General features: G+C 45.3%; 1 protein-coding gene across 1 annotated transcript in view; it reads right to left on the reverse strand.

The window, feature by feature from the left end:
* The window catches only part of TANC1 (tetratricopeptide repeat, ankyrin repeat and coiled-coil containing 1), a 139,312-nt gene that overhangs the window by 29,904 nt on the left and 88,693 nt on the right, over positions 1 to 20,715 (reverse strand). Inside the window, exons 12-17 of the mRNA XM_047082255.1 lie at positions 19,313 to 19,920; positions 12,959 to 13,067; positions 11,797 to 11,919; positions 5,423 to 5,659; positions 3,363 to 3,548; positions 39 to 117 (exon numbers count right to left, since the gene is read on the reverse strand). Of these exons, the coding sequence (XP_046938211.1) occupies positions 39 to 117; positions 3,363 to 3,548; positions 5,423 to 5,659; positions 11,797 to 11,919; positions 12,959 to 13,067; positions 19,313 to 19,920 (1,342 nt within the window). The remainder of the gene's footprint in view (positions 1 to 38; positions 118 to 3,362; positions 3,549 to 5,422; positions 5,660 to 11,796; positions 11,920 to 12,958; positions 13,068 to 19,312; positions 19,921 to 20,715) is intronic.

Here is a 20,715-nt window from a genome sequence, read left to right on the forward strand (position 1 = left end):
AAGCTGGCCCAGACTACAAGCAGTGAAACCATAATTACCTGTTTCTCCCCACAGCGTGTCGGTGCCATTGACGTCTACCTCATGTTCCTTCTCCAGTCCCAGCAAGCACTGGACCACCTGTCAGAAGTGGCAAGGTGATTTAATGAGTTCTCACAGCCATATGTGCTTATTATATCCCATGTATCAAAGGAGAAAGTGTGTTGTTTTTTAACCATAATTATCTCATGCTACACAAGGAGACAAAATATAATGAAAACTGTTTTCAAGCATAATTCATATGCTATTCACATTTTCACTTTGAGAAGAATAAAAAACCTCAGTGAATTTCAGCAACATTGTTCAGGATTACTAGGTACTCAGAATTCTAATGAATTCCAACATGACCCAAATATGCCAGCCTAATCAACAAAGGACACGGGAGATCATACAAAGTGCAGTTTCTGCATAAATCGCAGGAAGATGGTGAATCCTTTTTTTCACAAAGATACAAAACAAAGCAATATATACCTTTTCAATAAAATAAAATAAATAGTATTGTCCAGAAGATTTTTCTACTGACAGCATCATTCTTCTTTTCCCTAGTTCTTTTCCCTTCTTCCCCATCAAAAAGAGCTTGAGATCACAAGTATGGAGGCAGGAGTGCTGGCTCATGGGGAAAGAACACTATGTGAGCCCCGAGCCAGCATCCACCCTGTGCAACAGCAGCAACAGGAGAGCATAATGAAGCCATTTCCCAGTCTCCCAATCCATACCCTATGGGTAAACTGCATAATAGCCCCAAGTATGATCACATCGTCATCCCCAAAACCTGTGAATGTTACCTTATAGGACAAGAGGGAATCTGCAGGTGTGATTATGAATCTTGAAATGAGATGATTATCCTGAATTACCCATGTGTTCATCTCATACACCTGACATAATCACAACTGTCTTCAAATGAGGGACAAGAGGAATCAAGGTCAGAGGAAGAGATGGAATGACAGAAGCATAGGTTAAAGTGACGCACTTTGAGGGGCGTCTAGGTGGCTCAGTCGGTTAAGTGTCTGACTTCAGCTCAGGTCATGATCTCACAGTTTGTGGGTTCAAGCCCCATGCCGGACTCTGTACTGACAGCCGAGCCTGGAGCCTGCTTCGGATTCTGTGTCTCCCTCTCTCTCTGCCCCTCCTCCACTCACACTCTGTGTGTCTCTCTCGAAAATAAATAAATGTGAAAAAAAAATTTTAAGGTGACGCACTCTGAACATAGAGGAAGGGCCATGAGCTAAGGAATGCAAGGCTTCTAGAAGCTCTAACAAAACAAGGAAACATTCTCCTATAGAGCTTCCAGAAGGAACACTGGCTTTTGGATATGTTAATTTTAGCCTTCTGGCCTCCAGAACTGTAAGAAAATAGATGAATGTTGTTTGAGCCACTGTAGTTTGTGGTCACTTGTTATAACAGCATTAGCAAATGCATACACCCTTCAAGGCTTCTGGTGAATGAGCCCTGCCCTTTTCTAGGAGACAGTTACTGGCCCTGCTGAGGCTGCTTTGGCACAGCATTCCTCCCAGCCAGCTTCGAAACAGGTTGAGTTTAACAGGAGTTGAGAAAAAGGTCACATGTGAATGTGGCATTCACTGTCCTCCCTGTGATGATTTTTCACACTTTGCGTTCCCATGCAGATTTAGGGAGCACTTTAAAAAAGGAAAAACATCCCCATTTGCTTATTTGTGTATTTAACATGCTCTCTGTATATGAGTATTTAAAAAACACATTTATAGTTCTTTTTTAAAGAAACAATAAACCTATTACACAGTAACATTTAACATACTGTTATGAAATATGTATTTTTTAAGTGAAATTACTATTTTTTCCAAAACTAAAACATATAGGGAGGTTGGCTGGCATTGTTTCCTATTTTTATAAATCCTTTTATGCCTGTCTTAAGACAGCTGCATTCTCTTATGTTTCTGTAATTAACTTGTTGCAGTATATTGTATTGGCTTAAATATTGTATATGTGTACTTTTAATGTTTTAAATGCCAAATTTAAGCCAGCTTTCAGTATGTATGTGTACATGCACGTGTGTGTGTGTGTGTGTGTGTATACGTCCGTGTCTGCCCTTGTGTTTTAAATGCCAAAAAAGTCAGCCAGCTGGCTCTGTACCCAAATTCACTATAAATCATTGAGGGTTCCAATCTTACCAAATACTGGCAACTCTAATTGCTTGAAGATAATACAGAGTAAGAAACAGGTGGAAGAGAACGGGTAAAAATGTTATTAAATCCTCAGACACATGGGTCAGGAGATTACAATTAAATCCTCAAACTAAGGGGACGCCTGGGTGGCTCAGTCGGTTAAGCTTCTGTCTCTTGATGTCAGCTCCGATCAGAAGATCCGGGTTCATGAGACAGAACCTGGTGTGGGGCTCTGTGCTATCAGCACTGCTTGGGATTCTTTCTCTCCCTCTCTCTGTGCCCCTCCCTCGTTCGCTCTCTCTCAAAATAAATAAACTTTAAAAAAAAGAAACTTAAAAAAAAAATCCTCAAACTGAGAAATACTGACATCTACCAAAAATATGTGCTCTATTTAGCTACTGCAAGAAGCTTTCCTTCAGCACAGGAACTGTGAATGACAAGCATTCTTACATGCTACCAGAACTTTGAAGTCCTATTTTTAAAAATCCTTCAAATACTCAAGAACAATTTTAGCATTAGTATTCCACATGATTATTTTTAAAAGATCACAAGGACAAAAGAATGAATCAAAGAGAAAAAAGTGCAAGACAGCTGAGCTGGAGGGTAAACGTGGAACAGAGGAGAAACTGGGATACTGCCAAGAGAGAGCTCCCCCTCCCCACCCCGCCCCGCCCCGCCCCCAACTGCAGGAGTCCACATGGGCACCAAGACCCTGGACACCGAATTCTCTCACGCAAAGGGTGGGATGTCAACAGAAGACCTAGACACGTGATCAAACCAACTTCCATTTCTTGAAATCCTCCTTTTCTTTCATTCCTAAAGTGCATCATGGGCTAGCAACTAAGATAACTAAAAAAAGCACCTGAGGGGCACCTGGGTGGCTCAGCAGGTTAAACGTGGGACTTCGACTCAGGTCATGATCTCGTGGTTCATGAGTTCGAGACCCGTGTTGGGGTCTGTGCTGACAGTTCAGAGCTTGGAGCCTGCTTCAGATTCTGTGACTCCGTCTCTCTCTGCCCCTCCCCCGCTCGTGCGTGCGCGAGCCTGTGTGTGCGCGCGCGCGTGCTCTCTCTCTCTCTCAAAAATAAATAAACATAAAAAAAATTTTTTTAAAGACAAAGCACCCAACCCATATTGGGCTATGGCTTCCAGTTTCCCAAGAGTGTCCTCTCAGCGCCAACTCACCGAGCTGTGGCCCATGCTGGCGGCTGCTGTCAGTGCCTGCTGCAGGGCTTGGCTCTTCCTCAGTGCACCTGGCTGGGGAGGGCCTGCCGACCACTCACAGGTCAGCAGGTACCGGAGAATGTCACCATGGCCCCTCAGTGCGCTGTGCACCAGTGCGCACTGGCCTTTCTTATCCAAGTGGTCCACCTGGAGGGCAAGAGAAGGTCATGGTTTAGTATCACAGCCCAAATGAAGTGCGCAAACCCAGTATCACTGCAGATGCTTGGTGGGGGTGGGGGTGGGGTGTTCGCATTCCAATGCAACTTTCTCTAGCGCACCAAATATCCATCTGAATTACTTCCTTGTAGTGAATCGGCCCTAAGGCCAAGGGAACCCTTTGTAGATCCAGCAAACACAAGGCACCCTCAATTCCTGTCTCTTTAGCAAAGGACTTAAAGCTCCAAGTTCTCTGGGAAACGTGTGGGGACACAGACGAAAGCCTCAGCCAAAGCTCTGTGCTTCCCAACGCTGCTGGTGAGTAGAACACTCTAAATCTGCTGTGACAACCTAGGATTTGGGGAGAATAAAGCAGTTCTTTAGTCATTGAAATAGGGGAGCCAGCAAAAGGCAGGGATCTGGAAAATCTAGCTATAACCAAGAAAGGGTAGGAAGGGACTCTGAAGGCCTTCTAACTGGGGAAGGAGGCCATGCACAGTCAGGTGACCTAGAACATGTCAGCATGTAAAGTGGGGCCTCAAAGCCAGGAAGGCCAGCTGTACACAAAGTTAGTGCCTAAGGGCTGCTTACCTCTAAAGGTCCAAGCAGCAACAATGGGTCATTCCCTGTCTAACCCCAGGAATACTGGACTGGAAGAGGAGCTCAGGGCCCACCCTCACCTCACTTGCAAATTCTGGTGATACTCTGCACCCTCACCCAGAAGCTTTGCAGGAGACACCTGCATGACACCCAGCCTCCTCCTACAGAGCTTTTAGCGGTGATGGGAGGGGGCCTGCTAGCCTCCACAGAAAGCTAAGCCACCATTTAGATGTAGAAATGAAGGCATGGAGATGTGCACTAATGCACCCGCCGGGAAGGCTTAATTGCAACATTCCCCTTCTTCCATGAGCTGAAGTCCCTTTACCCCAAATATTGTATTTTTGAGGGAAAAATTAAAAGGCTCTCATAGTTTCTATAAACCTAATTAATGTCTTCCTGTTGAAACTTAAATATCCTAATTAACTATAAAGACAAATACCAGCGATTTATTTCCATTTTTATTCAAAAGCACATCCCCTCTCTCCCAAAGAAATGCTTATAGCAAACCTAAAGAGAGTTTACTGTGAGCTTGGCACTGTTCTCATTTAATCTCTCAACATTAATGGTCCTAGAGTAACTTGTTTAATAATATAGTTACATTTATTTAATGCTCAGACAACAGACCTGTGGTAGATACTGTTGTCATAATTATTTTACAGATGAGAAGCCTGAGGCACACAGACTGGACAGTGTCTCCTAGCTGGCAGGTGGAGAAATGAGGATTGTGGGCTGTCCAGCTCCTGCAGCCATATGCTCAAGTACATGGCTTCTAAGACCCGTGGAACTCATTTTATTGTTTAAAAAAAAAAAAAAGACATGAAATGAAATAGGATAGGCAGGAAAGAGGCAAAAAACCCTCCTAAAATCTTTTAAACCAATCTAGTGCTCTGTTAAAATCTGTGATTGATGGAGTTCTAGGTCACCATTTCCAGGCTTTTGAAAGGATGACCTCTACTCACGCTGCTGTTGGCCTAGGGTCTCCTTGGTGTCCTGCCTCCCCATGGGTAGTATTAAGGAGAGTTAAGAGCTTATGAGCAAAACACATGACGCCTCCTCTCCAAGGCCGCACACCTGACCACCAACATCAGGCACAATCACGCCTTGACCGAAGCAGGCAGCTCACTCTTTCTGTTTAGGTGGCGATTTCTATTAGTTGCAATTCGACAAAGCAGAGACAAAAGGGAGGCTGGCCCAGCTGATGACAATTCTAACAAGGCTATGAAGACACCTCCCCCTCTCCCCACTGGGGAATGCTACCAGCTTACCCTCGCCCCCTTCTTGGCCAGCAGACAGACCAGCTTCATATGGCCAGCAGCTGCAGCATAGCAGAGGGCGGTCATGCCATTCTCTGACATTCCCTCCAGGCAGGCGCCAAATTCCAGGAGCAGAGTGACCACTTCCTCATGGCCAAGGTGAGACTGGACGCACAGGATTGGGGCATTATTTAACACTTCTGTTCTGTAGTTCACGTTGGCCCCTCCCAAAATCAGGAGACGGCTGACCTGTTGAATAATATCCCCCAACAAGATGAATTCTCACATAAACGTCAGTCACAACAGCATTTGTGGAGATGGGCAGTATCCTCATTCTAATCCAGGAGTTCCAAAACTAGAGTGTGCAACAGTACTATCTGCGAATGCACTGAAAATGCACATTCTCCATAGTGGAAAACTAAAAGGGCAGCTGCTTGGAAAACAGTGTGGAGGTTCTTCAAGATCTAGCAATCCCATTTCTGGGAATATATCCAATGGAAATGAAATCAGGATCTCGAAGAGACACCTGCACCCCCATGTTCACTGCAGCACTATTCACAATACCCAAAAGATGGAAACAAACTAAAATGTCTCTCGACCCATGAATAGAGAAGCAGAAGCGGTATGCACATATACAATGGAGTATTATCCAGCCTTTAAAAGGGAGGAAATCCTGTCACATGCTGCAACATGGATGAGCCTTGAGGACATTAAGCTAAATTAAAAAAGCCAGTCACAAAAAGACAAATGTATGATACCCCTTACATGAGGTACATAGAGAAGAGAAATTCAGAGAGACAAGTGGAATCGTGGTACCAGAGGATGAGGGGAGGTGAAAAGTTTTCTTTAACGAGGGTAGTGTTTTAGTTTTATGAGAGGAAGAAGTTCTGGAGAGCTACTGCACAATAATGTGAATATATTTAACGCTACAGAATTCCGCACTAAAAATAGTTAAGATGATAGGTGGCTGGTTGGCTTAGTCAGTTAAGCATCCGACTTTGGCTCAGGTCATGATCTCATGGTCCGTGAGTTCGAGCCCCCGCGCATTGGGCTTTGTGCTGACAGCTTAGAGCCTGGAGCCTGCTTCAGATTCTGTGTCTCTGTCTCTTTGCCCCTCCCCTACTCGCACTCTCTCTCAAAAATAAATAAATAAATGTTAAGAAATTTTTTTAAATAGTTAAGATGGTCAATTTTATGTTTTTTTTTTAAAACCAAAATTAAAAATTTTAAACACCCTGAAAAAAAACCTTAAAATGCACATTCTCCGGCTCCACTTTCAGATTTCTGATTCAGCGGGTCTTGAGTGAGGCCTGAGACTGCTTTTTAATAGTTCCCTGATGATACGGATACTGTTGGTCAGTGGACCACACTTTGAAAAATCACTGTTTAAATAAAAATAGAAAATTCATTTTTTATGGCAATGAAATAATCACGGGATTAAATAAATAACAGTGAGCTAACAAAGACAAAAGTAAATGCAAATACTCTTTTTTTTTACAGGACATGTTCCTACAAGAAAAAGTAGAACACGTTAAAATGTTCCTGTGCCTCTGGGATTGTCAGCAGCACAAGACTCCCAGAAAATAATCTGTTTTTTCTACTGATTACCACATCCACCACCCACTAAACTTGCTGTGTGATTTTCAGAAAATTACTCAGTCTCTCTGTGCTTCAGGTACCTCCTAAGAAAACCCAGCGGAATGCCATCCCATGCTACCCAATAGGTACTCTTGGTTAACAACGTTGGAAGGTGCACTTTTAGTACTTCCTTGCCGACCACCTTACAAGACTTTACCTGGAAGGTATGTGCTTAGAGGCAGAACTTTCCTAAAGATGTCTGTCGTTAATTAATACTTCGTCTGCTTCTTGGAAAAAAACATTTCCTTTGTCGGTGTAATGCTGCTGGTATTTTTACCACTTAACCCCCAATCGGTTTGTGGCTCTTCCCCCAGCCCACAGTTCTTAACCCTGCTGCACACCGAAACCACCTGGGAGCTTGAAAGTTTCCAGTGCTGGAGCCCCACCCTTGGAGATTCTGACTTGGCCACGGTACCAAGAGCTCCCAAGTGACTGCCGTTGGCAGCCAGGGCTGTAAACACATCAGGTGATAAATGCAGCTACAAAGCATGGGCTTGCTCGGAGCCAGGCACCCTCCAGCTGTGTGATTTAGGGCATGCTCCAACTGCCCTCGGCCTCAGTTCCCTCATCTGAAAAATGGAGATAACAGTTTCACTTCACTGAGCTGTTTTGAAGATTAAAAATGAACATGCCACCCACACATACATACAGCACTTAGCACAGCCCTCAGCATCTCGTAAGTGCTAAATAAATATTGTCATGGTCACAGTCATCTTTTGTAAAATCTTCAGAAGGGACAAGACCCCAGGCCCCTGACAAGCACAGTAGGGAGCTCTGCCCCGCTGTCTGGCAACCCAGGTCTCCCTACCACCTTCCCCTGCCCCTGCTATCACTAGCACAGAGCAGCAGGGAGATCTCCCACTTATTTGAGGGGAGACATAGGCAGCTCCTGTTAACAGCCACCAAACGGCACATCCAGAAGTTCTCAGGTACCTACAGCAAAGTCTCAGCTCCCTGAAAGTAGGTAAAACCTAGTAAGAACAACTTCCTTGACCGTTGTGAAAAAGAAAACCACAAGCCCAAAATGGTGTTACTTGGGCCAGGCCCGGTCACCAAACTGGGGCTTTTAATACTTAACCTGACTGCAGTTGCAACCTCTTCCAAAAATAAGTCTTAGTCTGTCAATAGGGAATTTTCTGGTCAGCACCAAAGAGGTAATTTGTCACAGGGCCCTTCTCTACCCACCAAAAGAGAATGTGCATAGTAAGACCCTCTGCCCTTTCCCCTCAAGGAGGGTGATCTTGTCTGGAATAATCCTTTCCTTACTTCTGCTTATAACTTTCTTGCCCCACCCTCCTTCCTATAAAGAGCTTCCATTTTTGGGGTGCCTTGGTGGCTCAGTCAGTTAAGCATCCCACTCTTGATTTCGGCTCAGGTCATGATCTCACGGTTCCAGAGTTCGAGCCAGGCCTGTGTGGGGCTCTGCGCTGGCAATGTGGAGCATGTCTGGGATTCTCTCTCTCTCTCTCTGCCCCTCCCCATCCCCTCAAAATAATAAGCTTAAAAAAAATAAAAATAAAAAAACCCTTCCATTTTGTACAACTCCTGAGGGTGCCCCTCTACTTGCTAGGGGGGATGGTGCCCAATTCATGAATCCCTTAATAAAGCCAATTAGATCTTCAAACTTACTCTGCTGAATTTTGTTTTTTAATACCATGCAGAAGATGCCAAGTGTTTTTCCAAAAGCGTTAACATCTCAATGAGGTTTCTGATCACTCTAGGAGACAGGCTCTTTTGTGACCTCCATTTGGCAGGTGAGAAAACAGAAGCTCAGAGGGATAAAGCACAGATTAGCTCTGGGCACAAAGCTAATTACTGTTACAGCCCAGCGGCTGCAGCAGCTCTAGCTAACATTGCTCTGCCTTCAAGGAAGGGGTTAATGGTTCATCCCGTACATTTATTCCTAACCACATGGAAATTTCCTGATTATCACCACTGCATAAGCTCTCCCTGGATAACATTTGGAAATGGCAAAGTTATCTATAAACTTCTGGGTTTAATGAATGCAAGAAAATTTTAAAAAGGGGGTCCAGGGAGCCAGGCGAAGCAATGTAATCACAAGAAGAGAAGCAACACTGGAGTCTCAGTTTTCCAAGCATAATGGAGGTTCATAGCAACACAACCGTTTCAAATGTGTATCGCCTATCATGTAGAATATGACCGGATCCTTTCCACCAAGGGAAGTCAGGCCAAAGTCCACGCCTAGTTCCTGTCTTCTCCCCTCCCTGCCTTTGGCTGAGAGAAAAATTCTCCCGAGTCCACAGCCTTGGGAAGGACGCCCACGGCCGGCATGCACTCCAATGGTACAGTGTGAACAAAACAATCCGCTGGGTGGGAGCCTAGAGGCACTGGCAGCAAAGACCCTAGTGGGCCGGCATGACCCTGGCCTGGTGAGGGGAGACGACAGTGTTAGAAATCACTGGCGCGCCAGTAAAATTAAAATTCATCTACCAAAGTCATCATTCTGGAGCAAGTCACTTTAATTTACCAAAGTGGCAAACTGCAATTGCTCAAAATGACATTCATTCCTGTATGACAACATTTAATACTCTCTAAAAAAAGTTCCCTAATTGCATGCATAATTTTAAATTACTGTAATTTGTTCAAGATTCTGTGAAAACCTTTTTTTTTTCTTGAAAGATAAAAGAAACAGAAGGATAATGGAACGCCTTAAAATTCTATAACCAAGTTATAGAATTTTGAGCACAGTGTAGAAGCAGATGACACTGAGGTTCTATAAAACAAAGTAAAGACAAATAACTCTTAGAATTGAAAGTATGTTAAAAGTAAAGTCTATGATCTCAGGAGGGTCAAGCTCATTACATTCTTATGCTGTACCTTTTAATTTACTGTCTTAAAAACACTTGTATTTAAAAACCCTGTATTTGACAGGGTATAACGCTTTCCATTTACTTTCCTCCACTTTAAAAGAGGAACTTCTGGGCCCATAATGCACTAGTGAAAACAGATATTGCCGCATTTTTATTTCTTTCTTCCTCATCATTATAGAATTTTATTAATTGTGGAGAATTCAAAAGATATACTTTTAGCTGAGAGGAAAGATGAAACCATGTTATTGTAGTAACCTCAACTCTCATTTCTATAAAATCTAAGTAAAACAAAAACTCTTAATATGACTTCCACTATGATCATCCCTGTGATCAGTAGGAGAAGTTCTCCTTAACTACTAAAACCAGCTTCTCTGTAAAACATGCATGTGGGTTCAGCCTGGACACAGCACTCACACCGAAAAGTCTGGAAACTGGGGAGTGGGACAAAGCACAGGGTTCTTATGAGTGGCTCTCCACTGCTGCTTTGCTGCGAGGTGCCCCGCCAAGAGGGGAGTCAGGCTGAAATCCATTAAGCCTAGGACCCTAACAGTGGGCTGAGTCTGCCCGCAGAAGGCTGGTTTATCCTTGCAAAAACCCCGTCTGCATCCATGGGGGAGCAGTGGCCTTTCCCCAACCAGCACCGAGGTCCTGCATGGAGCACCAGGGCTCTAGGGGACCTGCTCCAGGGTTGGGGGACTCCCATATCCTTTATGACCTAGGGGCTCCTCTGTGTGCTCATTCTACCCTCTCTACCAGGAAGCCAGAGGAGAGAGAAAGGAAGCAGAACTATGTCTACCAAGGAAGCGCTCTGCAAGGTCCACACTCCCAGACACACAGCTGAGTGGCAGGTGCTGAGGATGGGGTGTGCACACAGTGGGGGAGAAGAGGTGCAGGAGTCCCCCAAGGGCACGCTTTCCAGGTGGGTCTGATGAACTGAAGTGAGGAATAGGGAAGAGAGATGCCCAGAAACCTCCAGGGCTTCGAAAGTCCTTCCCTGTATGACCACTTGCTTATACTCACCCTTGATGCTGCTGAGCAGGCAACAGGTATGATTGTGTTCATGGAGGTGTTGGAAGGGGAGGACCTGGCTCCTTGGGAAACTGCCTCAGAGGTTCTGTATGCAGCAGGGCACGTCAGGGCCTGGGGCTGAAAGGCCTGGAGTCCAGCTGACATATCGAGTGGAAGACACTTGTGATCTTTTTACTACATTGCATTGGACAGGATGGTTGTATGCTGCTGGAACATAAACCGGTAATTCCCACAATCTTTGTGGGAGTTAACCCTCCTGTGTTGCCTTAAAAGACACTTGGCCTTCATGTGTTTTAGATTCTCAGACTTGCTTAAAGGAGGAAGGAAAATTGACTCTAAAAAGCACAGCAGTGCACTGTGACATGACAGCCACTGATCAGGAGGGAAGAAGCTCCCGGCCCAGTAGCAGGTCGACCCCCCCTACACTTTCCACAGTCATAAATGCACACGCACACACAACCTTTAGGTAACACATTTTCTCTGTGCAACCATCGCTTTGTTGTCACTCATCAATGCTTAATTTCCTATGAACCATAAAGAGATAGTCCAGATTAGAGACCCAGGACAGTTTAAAAATCAATTTTCCCTAGAAATCTCCCTTTGACCTTTGGTTTCCTTTGTGAATTGCTTCCTTATCACATCCTCTCTTAGACAGTCACCACGTGCTCACGTGGCAGCCCACGTTTCCCTGCCCAGGAAAAAGCTAAACTTCCACAAGAAAACCAGTAATAGGGCATTCAAGCCTGTGCGATTTATATCGGGGGGAAAAGCATCATTAGAGGCTCCACCAGCTCCTGTGGCTGCCACATGGTACAGGGGACAGCAGGGCTACTGGAGGAAAGGTGGTGGGGGCTGGGGCCCCAGCTTTCCGGACACAGGGTCGCTCACCTTCACATTGGGGGTGTAGAGATTCCTGAGAGAGGCGAGGGCGGCAGAGAGGCCCTCGGTGCTGTACCCGATCCACAGGGCTTGGAGGTGGCTTGAGGAGATTCCTGTCTTCTTACTGAGGCCCTGGAAGCAATCAGAGACAAGTGGGCCTCATCCTCTCCTTTCCCAGCTGCGTCAGGCTGAAAGGGGTAGGCCTGGGAGGGTGCAGACCTGCACTAACTCAGGGAAATGCCGAGGCACAGAGAACGCTGGACATGTAAGCCATCCTTCCCACCCTAAAATCAAGAATCAGGGAACTAGCCCACCCTTGCTACATACACGACGCCTGAGGAAAGACATGGCAATGAAGACCAAGTTTCTTCTTATAGAAGTTTTCCAGTCAAAGGAAGAATAAAATTTGGAATATCACCATCCTGTAACCCTTAATGCAGAGTCCAGGCAAACATCAGTAGTGACTGATAATACCCCCACTAAGAGAAGCTAGCATGAATTCCTTAGCTCCTGATGGAAGAAAAACCCTACAGACGTATAGAGAGTTTAAACTCTAAGTATAACTCTAAAGTAATTGTGACACCCTGCAAAAACAAAACAAAACAAAAACAAGCAACAACCAAACCCGAACCTGATTAAGCCTCTAGATACAACTAGCAAATGACATGGGGCACCTGGGTGGTTCAGTTGGTTAAGCATCAACTCTTGATTTCAGCTCAGGTCATGATCTTGAGGTTCACAGAGCCTGCTTGGGATTCTCTCTCTCCCTCTCTCTCTGCCCCTCCCCAGCCTGCACTCACTCTCACTCTCTCTCTCTCTCAAAAGAAATAAACTTCAAAACAAACAACTAGCAAATGACAGAAAATCCAGAGGAAAGAGAACCATTTTAAACTAGACCATGAAAAATAAGACCGCGATCAGAAAATCCAGGCTGTATGAAACTACACAGGTCACGTAGCTCACGTTCTTCAGCAACTAAATAACCAAGAAACAAAAGGGAACGAAAGAAATGGAAACTTTAGGTGAAGAGGAACTTTTTAAAACAGATGTTAAGGGGGAAAAAAATGGGGCTCATGGAAGGCTCTGAGAGGGTTGATAAAGCTGTTGAAAATCTCCAAAACCAAACACTCAAAATGACAACAAAACTCTTCTTCAAGGTGGCGCGTCTCACCTTGAAAATGTGTGCCTTCAGGATGTGATGGCCAAGCTCCATGGTTTGCTGGCGATTCAGCTTGCCCTCTTGTCGAGAGAACATGAATGCCAGGAGAGCGTGCCCATTCCTGGAACAAGAAACACAAAGCTTAGGAACAAAAGACTCCATTCCACGAACTGTAGGCTCTCAGGTGTGAACATCTCCACACAACTCTGGACTATTCTCCTGGTGCTTCAGCATCGCCAAACAAAATGGGTCAAAAGTTGCCTCTTTACAAAAGATGGCCAATGCTATTTATTCTTCAAGTCATTTTAGGGCTTTCTCTGGATTCCCCTATCTCTGTGGAGTGACCCAGAAAGAAGCTCTAGGACAAGGCAGGTCTTTACCTTTGGAACCATCCACTCTCTGTCCCTCATCCATCATTCTTCACCTTGTTTATTTATTTAGGTCTGTCACAAAAATGTCAATTCCAAAGGATTAAGGGTCTTGCCTATGGCACATCAATAGGCATAATACCTAGCAAATGCCTAGCCCTTAGCAACCACTCAAATATGTATTTCTTGTATGGATGAATGAACAGAGGGACAGGTGGAGCAGAACCATCACTGGACCTGGCATTCAGGTCTCCCCCCTCAGTGTAATCACCACTGGGAGTAGACCTGGCCAAAGGATAAGACCTGACAAAGAGAACAAAACAAAAACCAAGCCATGCAAAGCAACAGCACATACTCAGAAATACCTAGAATTCTAGGCTTGGATGGAACACAGTTCCTTACTGGGTGGAGAAAACTAAGATGTACAAGCAGACTTGCTGTGTCTGGGCACATGGTGGACATTCAACTGACACCACCAATTAACCCCTCACTAACCCTTTCATGAAGAAGCCATCCTACCCATCACCCTCTCCACATCTGCAAGACTCATTCCGTCTCCTGTGGGATCCATGCCTCTGTCTGAGCCAATTTGTTTGGGAAAGATGTTAGGGGCTGCTTATTCCAACAGCAATGACTTCTGTACAATGTGAATAATTTTATTTCTATCAATCTGACAACTCTGAGGTGCTGGATTTTTTGTTTTGTTTTGTTTTGGAGGGAAAGCAGGTAATGGTGGAGAAAAGGAAGCATTATGGGGAAAAAATGCATTCTCCCCAATGTTTTCTGGGAGTTACTAATCTAGATGAGTAAAATCATGCATCATTTAAATAGTGTTTAGCTATCCAACTGCCTGCCTGTTTTTCAAATAGGTCATAAACTATGTTAGAGATGAAAAAAATCAAGGCAAGTAGAGACCAAGAGATTGCTTTTTATACTTCAGGGGAAGGCATGACTTAAAAACATGCTGACACTGAGTGCCTTGTCCAACATCTCATAAGGGATTAGAGCTCTTCCACAAGCACACAGTCTGTACTTCTTTGCACACATTCCACCTCCCACACCTCAAGCTTGGGTTTTCCCTCTCAGATGAGATTCTCCCATGTTCCCACCCTTCCTGCTCCCTCCCACCTACCAGTGGTCCAGGCTCTATATCCTCCCTAGTTCCCTAGTCCCTAGCCATGGGCAGGTCCCAGGGTTCAACCTGGCTCACATCTCCCAGCCATGGCCTAAGCCATCCTTAGTCTCCCAGTCTGCTGAACTCAATGGCCACACCAACTGTGTCCACCACAAAGACATACTAGGCTAAGTACCATGGCTACACCCCTAATGGGGAAATGATCATGCATCCTTCAGTGGCTTCTAGTGATCTCAGCTAAGCACGTGGCCTCCTGCCTAAGGAGACAATTCATGTAATCACTAGATAGCTGTGTTCCATTCCTCTATATCCCATTTACTTTTCTTCCCTTCCTCCTAGATCCTGCAGTGCTTTCTAAGGCTACCTGCACTTATAATTCTGTTCATTATATACCAGATGCAGAAACTTAGCTGAATTGTTTCACTAAACTGTACAATCCCGCAACCCACTAAACAGTTTGTTTACATGAGGAAACAGAGGCCTGGACAGGTCAAATGATTTGCCCAAAAGATCAAATAGCTGGTGAACAACTGAGAAGAGATTTGAACTGCAGTCTACCTAATGCAAGCACCTATGCTCTTTATCAGTGCACCATGATTTCTCATTCATTCACTCATTAACATCCACCTTGTAACTAGCACCATGCTTGATATGGAGGATTCCACAGGGAACAATGTGAGGTGCTTCCCTGGAGGAGCTCTCAGCTACCAAAGGACTATAAACAACATTCAGCAGAATGGTGCCATGAATCACCTCAATGGGAATACAGAGGAGACAAGTGGCCTGTGCTCTCTGCCCCTATCCCCTTGCATTTCCAATGTCTCCTTCTTCATGGATCAGGTTTCCCCACATTAACCCCACACCTTTCCAACAACACCTCCAACTCCTGTGTTTAAAAAACAAACAAACAAAAAAAAAAAACACCCTTTCCCCACAAACAAACCCAAACCTCTCCACCCTTACACTTCTTATCCCAGAATTTTGGCGCTCTCCTCTTCCATCCCTCACAGCTGGATGGAGGGAATCTCTAACAATGTGGGACCTTCCTCCTCCACTGGGAAGCCAAACTCCCTCTTAGTTATCATCTTCCTTCACCTCTCAGCAGCTCTTGCACCCCAACCTCCTTCCTGGAATTCTGCTCCATACCCCAGAAGTCAGAGCTCCCTTTCTGCTAACTACACTCCCTCATCAGGCCCCTCCACCACTTCTCCATGAATGATGCCACATCTTCACCTCCAACTTCCCCACCATCAGACTTCCCCCCCACTTGAACAGGCAGTTCTGCCAACCCCACCAGCTCAAGCTGCTATAAGCAAAAGGCATCTCATGTCCTGCAACACGTGCTCCACACCTCCTGCTTTTCTTACCCTTCCTAAGAACAGTGCCACTCCTAGCTTCTGTGGCTTAACACCCTAATGTCCTCTACAGCTCCCCCTTCGCCTTGACTTTGCTTATAAGGCCAAGCTGTGCCCACCCATCTCATGTTAGCAGAGCCAGTCTCAACCCCTCTGCATCCCGAAGCCAGGTCCACCAAGTCCCTGCTGCTGTCACACAGGTTCTCATGGTCCAACCCTCCACACTCCTGCCAATGTAGGTAGTCTGCACTTTTGACCTGCTCAATTGAGGGCTCTCCAGAGATGACTGATTAAAGTCTATCCTCCCTAGCACATCCTTCTGTTAAGTCTTCTATCCCATGACAAAAGCTCCAGCCAAACTAGGTTTGTTGTTGCCAAAACACAACCTGCCATTTGACATGATGACTTGGACAGCTCCTTCTGTCTGCAATAGCCTCTTTTCCACCTACTAAAATCCTATCTGTTCATTCCTCAAGTCCATGACATGACAGCAGACAGGAGGTTGCTCAAGATTTTAAAACTCCTGATGCAACCCTAATGAACTGATGGATCCGGGAAATAATCATCAGGCCTCCGAGAGACATTAAGACATTGTGTGCCTCCTGATGGAAGCAGACCTACTATCTATTAAGTATCCTTGCAAAAAATATTTTAAGATAAAATCTGACCAATTTCAGGAAATAGAGGTGATAAACACAGTAAATACCATGAGAATGCAATCAGCAAAATTCAGATTATGGGAAACCATATAGGACAAATTACTCAGTTATTCTTTTTAAACAAATAAAATGCAAGGACAAAGCAGAAACAGAAGGAGAAGCAAATCTATAGATTAAAAGAGGCACTGTAAAACGCATTTTCATGATCTTATCTGGATCCTGATTCAAACATACTAGAAAAATATGAAGGAAGTAAAGAAATTTGGTCACAGCTAAATGTGTGATAATACTGATCAATTAGTCTTAACATTTTAGGTGTGGCAATGGTGTTGTGGTTAAGTGTGAAAATGTCTTTTTGGGGTACATAATCAGTTACTTGGTAAAATGTCGTGGTATCTACAACTTGTTATCAGCAAAAGATGACAGATGTAGTAAATATTGCAAAATGTGAATTATGTTTCAGTCTAGGTGATGTGCAAGAAGACTTTAAGCAACTTACTCATCTTTTTAATTCTGCTCCTGTAATTCTAACATAAGGAATAATGAAAACAAAGAAGAAAATTCTATTCCTTTCCTGAAAAGCACCAAGACATGCACAATAGGTTGCTTTATTTATAAATAACCCAGAAACAACTGCAAGGCCCCACAGTAAGGGTAAATAAAGTACATCATTATTCGCCTACTAGGAGGTTTGCACACCCATGAAAAATGATACTTTGCTAAGATTTCCAAACTGCTTGCTAAGCTATCCATGATGTGTAAGCAAAAAAAAAAAAAAAAAAATGCAGGATAGGAATTTTAATATAGAAAAGATGATTTGGAGAATGTTTAAAATGCATGGAAAGAGACAAATAAAAAGTGAGATGTCACTGACTCTGGGTATTGGGTTCTTTTTGCTGCTTCTCCCTAATTAGGGCAAAATTACAACTAATTAGGGTGGGAAGAGAAATGCTACCCATCTTTCAAGGCCCAGCCCAAATGTCCTCATGTATGTGAAACACTTTCCAAAAACAGTCTTCCCTAGCTGGAAGCCTCCCTTTCCTAAAGTCCACGTGCAGTGCTTTCTTCCCACATGGTCACTTCCTCCCTCACTTGCCCCCTTGTGTGGGAAGCCCTTGAGAGCTGGGCCCTTATCCCAGGACTCTCTGAATCTGCCACAGTACCCTGCATGTGGTGGGCCCGCAGAGACTTCTGCTGAAATGCATCCAGTAGTGTCCTTTCACCAGCTTTGTCTGCTGAATGAAATTCCAGAACTAAAGGGGTCTTGGGTAAATGCTGATGTGCACAATGCCAAATAGGAACTCCTTATACTTTGCACCCTGGATGTCTCTCTTGTCCTGGTCCAGTCCTGGTCCTACCCTGGGTAATTCCCCACACATGCTTCTTGGAACACATCAGCACTCAGGAACCCAACATTTCAGGTACACGTCTGCTAGTCACTGCACAGTGAGCTCTGCTCCAGGCTGCATTACCTCAGTGCTGCCCACCACCCAAAGCAGAGCGAGGCTTTACAGTGACTACAGTTCAACTTCCTCTGCTTCAAACCCTAGTGACAAATCTACATCCCCTGTTGAAGTTTCTCAACTTGTTTTTATGTTTCTACAAACTCGACTGTAGCCTATCTTCCTAGAAAATGATCCAACTTGGCTAAGTATGTCAAATATATGGTACACATATCACCTCGTTATTTACAGTCTCGCTAAATAACCTGGGAGTTACAGTTTGTTGCCTCAAACCAGACTCAAAAGAACACGTTTCTAGCCTGGTGTTACCTCAGAAAACAACAGTACCCACAACATGAAACAGCCAGACTCCCATCTGGTCAATGTCAAAACAGTACTCATGGGGAAGAAGGTGGTGCAGCTTACAAATGCTTATTTCACCTCTTCATTCCTGGACCCCAGCATCTGGTCACCTGGCCAGTTCAGCTCATAGGGAACAGTTCAGCAGCTTGCTGGACCTGGTACCGAGTCGGGGGCAATTATGACTCACAGACAGCAGAAACCATTCAAGACAACAGTGATGCAGGCCAAGGCCAGGGCCAGGCAGAAGTAGTAGACAAGAACCCACCCTTATGGAAACAAAAGCATCTGCACCCTCAAATTCCCTGACCTCTCACTCTGACTAGCATGAGGCCACATGAGAGGCAGGCTTACCGCCTTCCCTCCCCTGAGCAGTGCAGAGAGCGGAGTCTTGGCCCCACCCTGCTGAGACTCCTCAGTGGAACCTTCCACTCCCTAGATGCAGCTGCCGCAGGACCATCTCATAAATGGGGCATCTGAGGTCTGAATCTGAATCCTGCTGACCTCAAGCCTGTTACACTGCACTGAAGCACAAATGCAAATAATCACAACCAGCTGTGATCACTGTGCTCCATTTGGGGCCTGCAGGCATATCTGATCCCTGGGACAAGATGCTGTATGCCCAAGAGGGGCAGCAGTGATGCTAGGGGTCCAAGACAGTGCACAGACTCAAGGTGAGGAAGCTGAGCTGAGAGTGGCTTCTGGAGAAGCCCACTGTTCCCTGGAGCATGTACCACACTGTGACTCCCATAAAGGGGACCAAGGTCTAGAAGAGAATGGACAGCGAAGAAAGGTCACCAAGCATTGCTCAGCTTCTCTCTCACTGGATGTACTCGCATACAAATTTCTAGCAATTAAAGGACGGAAGTTTTTGTTTGGCAGCAAGGTTTTCCACGGCCCTCCTGAATTGTTCATCATGTGTTGCCTTTCCATTGAGAAGGGTAAACTGGAGAGGAGGGGAAAAAAGGGTGAATTGTGTTTGGAACCCCTTCTCCAATCGCACATTAGACTCCCTGCAAACAGCAGACAGGAAGCGGCCTGCCATACCTGGGCTCGCATAGGAAGGCCGTGTTTTCACCATCTGCTCTCCAAACGAGCCACTCCCGGAAGGACGGGTGGCAGAACATGCGGGTTTTGTCTCGCCTCTTAATGAGGAAGCAGGAGAGAGCATCCATCCTCTGCTGGAAGTCCTCCCATCCCTGCTCCCCTTGTACGTGGCCCGCGTTAATGGCCTGAAAGATCTGCTCATCCGTCATGGGGTGGAGGGATGCGAGGGCCACGTTTAGAATCGGAAGTGCTCTCTCGAAGGCGGACTGGGTCATGAACTTCATGTTGCACTGCAGCAGATAGAGCTCAGACAGAGACACGGGGACCACCTTGTAGCTGGCACTTTTGATGACCAAATGTCCCCTCTGGAAGAGGTCCAAGGTGAGTTTGAGGTACAGGTAGGAGCCGAGGCTCCGCAGCACCAGGTGGCTGCTCACTTTCCCAATAAGGGCGGCGTCGGCCTTGCCGTTCAGGGAGATGTTGCTGAGGATGTCCTGGCTGCTGTGGACCCTGTGCTGGACGTAGGCATGCAGGTCACTGTGAATGTCTTTGTTGTCCGGAAAGTCATCTAAGGAAAGCTTGACGAATGGCAGTGTGCTCACAATTTCCTGTGGAAAAAAAAACGCCAAAACCCACAGTGTCAGTCCACAGAGATTTCTTTTTTATGTCAGCTGCATTTCAAACTAGATTCACTAGTTTTCTTTCAAGGAGGATTTTCATGGATTACAGGGACTCATTGTTTTGTATTAAAACATGTAATAGGATAAGTTGAAGATAAAAAGCTTATGTGAAAGAAATCCTGATGCGAGATCGAATCAGTAATGGCTTTCCCGAGGCCCTCATCTGAAGACTCAGAAACGAGCAAGATGTAAGAGTCCCGGGCAGACAATGGCAAGCTGGCCATTCCAGCACAGGGGCAGTGAGACCCTGAGGTGACCCAATACTCATAATCCTTACATTGTGCAGAGGTTACATAACAAGGACAGACACAAACCAGCACTGTGTATCTAAGAACACGGCCAGACACCGAGATAAGAGGCATCCCTCTCTGTGCATCAGATACTGGGACTGTATAACTGAGCCAGGAAATCTGAAACGGCCCCTGCCCCCCAGCAGGCTATACCGCAGCCACAGCATGCCTTAATGAAGGTGCCGTACTTCAGGATAGCCTGCTAGCATTTTTTTAACTGCTGTTCATTCCAAGTAAACTTTTAAGTTCAAGTATAACATACAAACCATAATTGCACAATGTCATTAATTTTTACAAAGTTAAATACATCTGTGTAACCAGCAGCGAGAAACAACGTCACCAGCTCTCGGAAGCCCTGTGTCCCTTTCCATCCCACCCCCATCCGAAAGATAAGCACTCTCCTCACACCTAACAGCAGAGAGGAGTTTTTGGT

Source organism: Lynx rufus, unplaced genomic scaffold (genome assembly GCF_022079265.1).
Source record: "Lynx rufus isolate CCGP_SWC_20201006 ecotype Redwood Valley unplaced genomic scaffold, mLynRuf1.p SCAF_2, whole genome shotgun sequence".
Classification (NCBI taxonomy): Eukaryota; Metazoa; Chordata; class Mammalia; order Carnivora; family Felidae; genus Lynx; species Lynx rufus.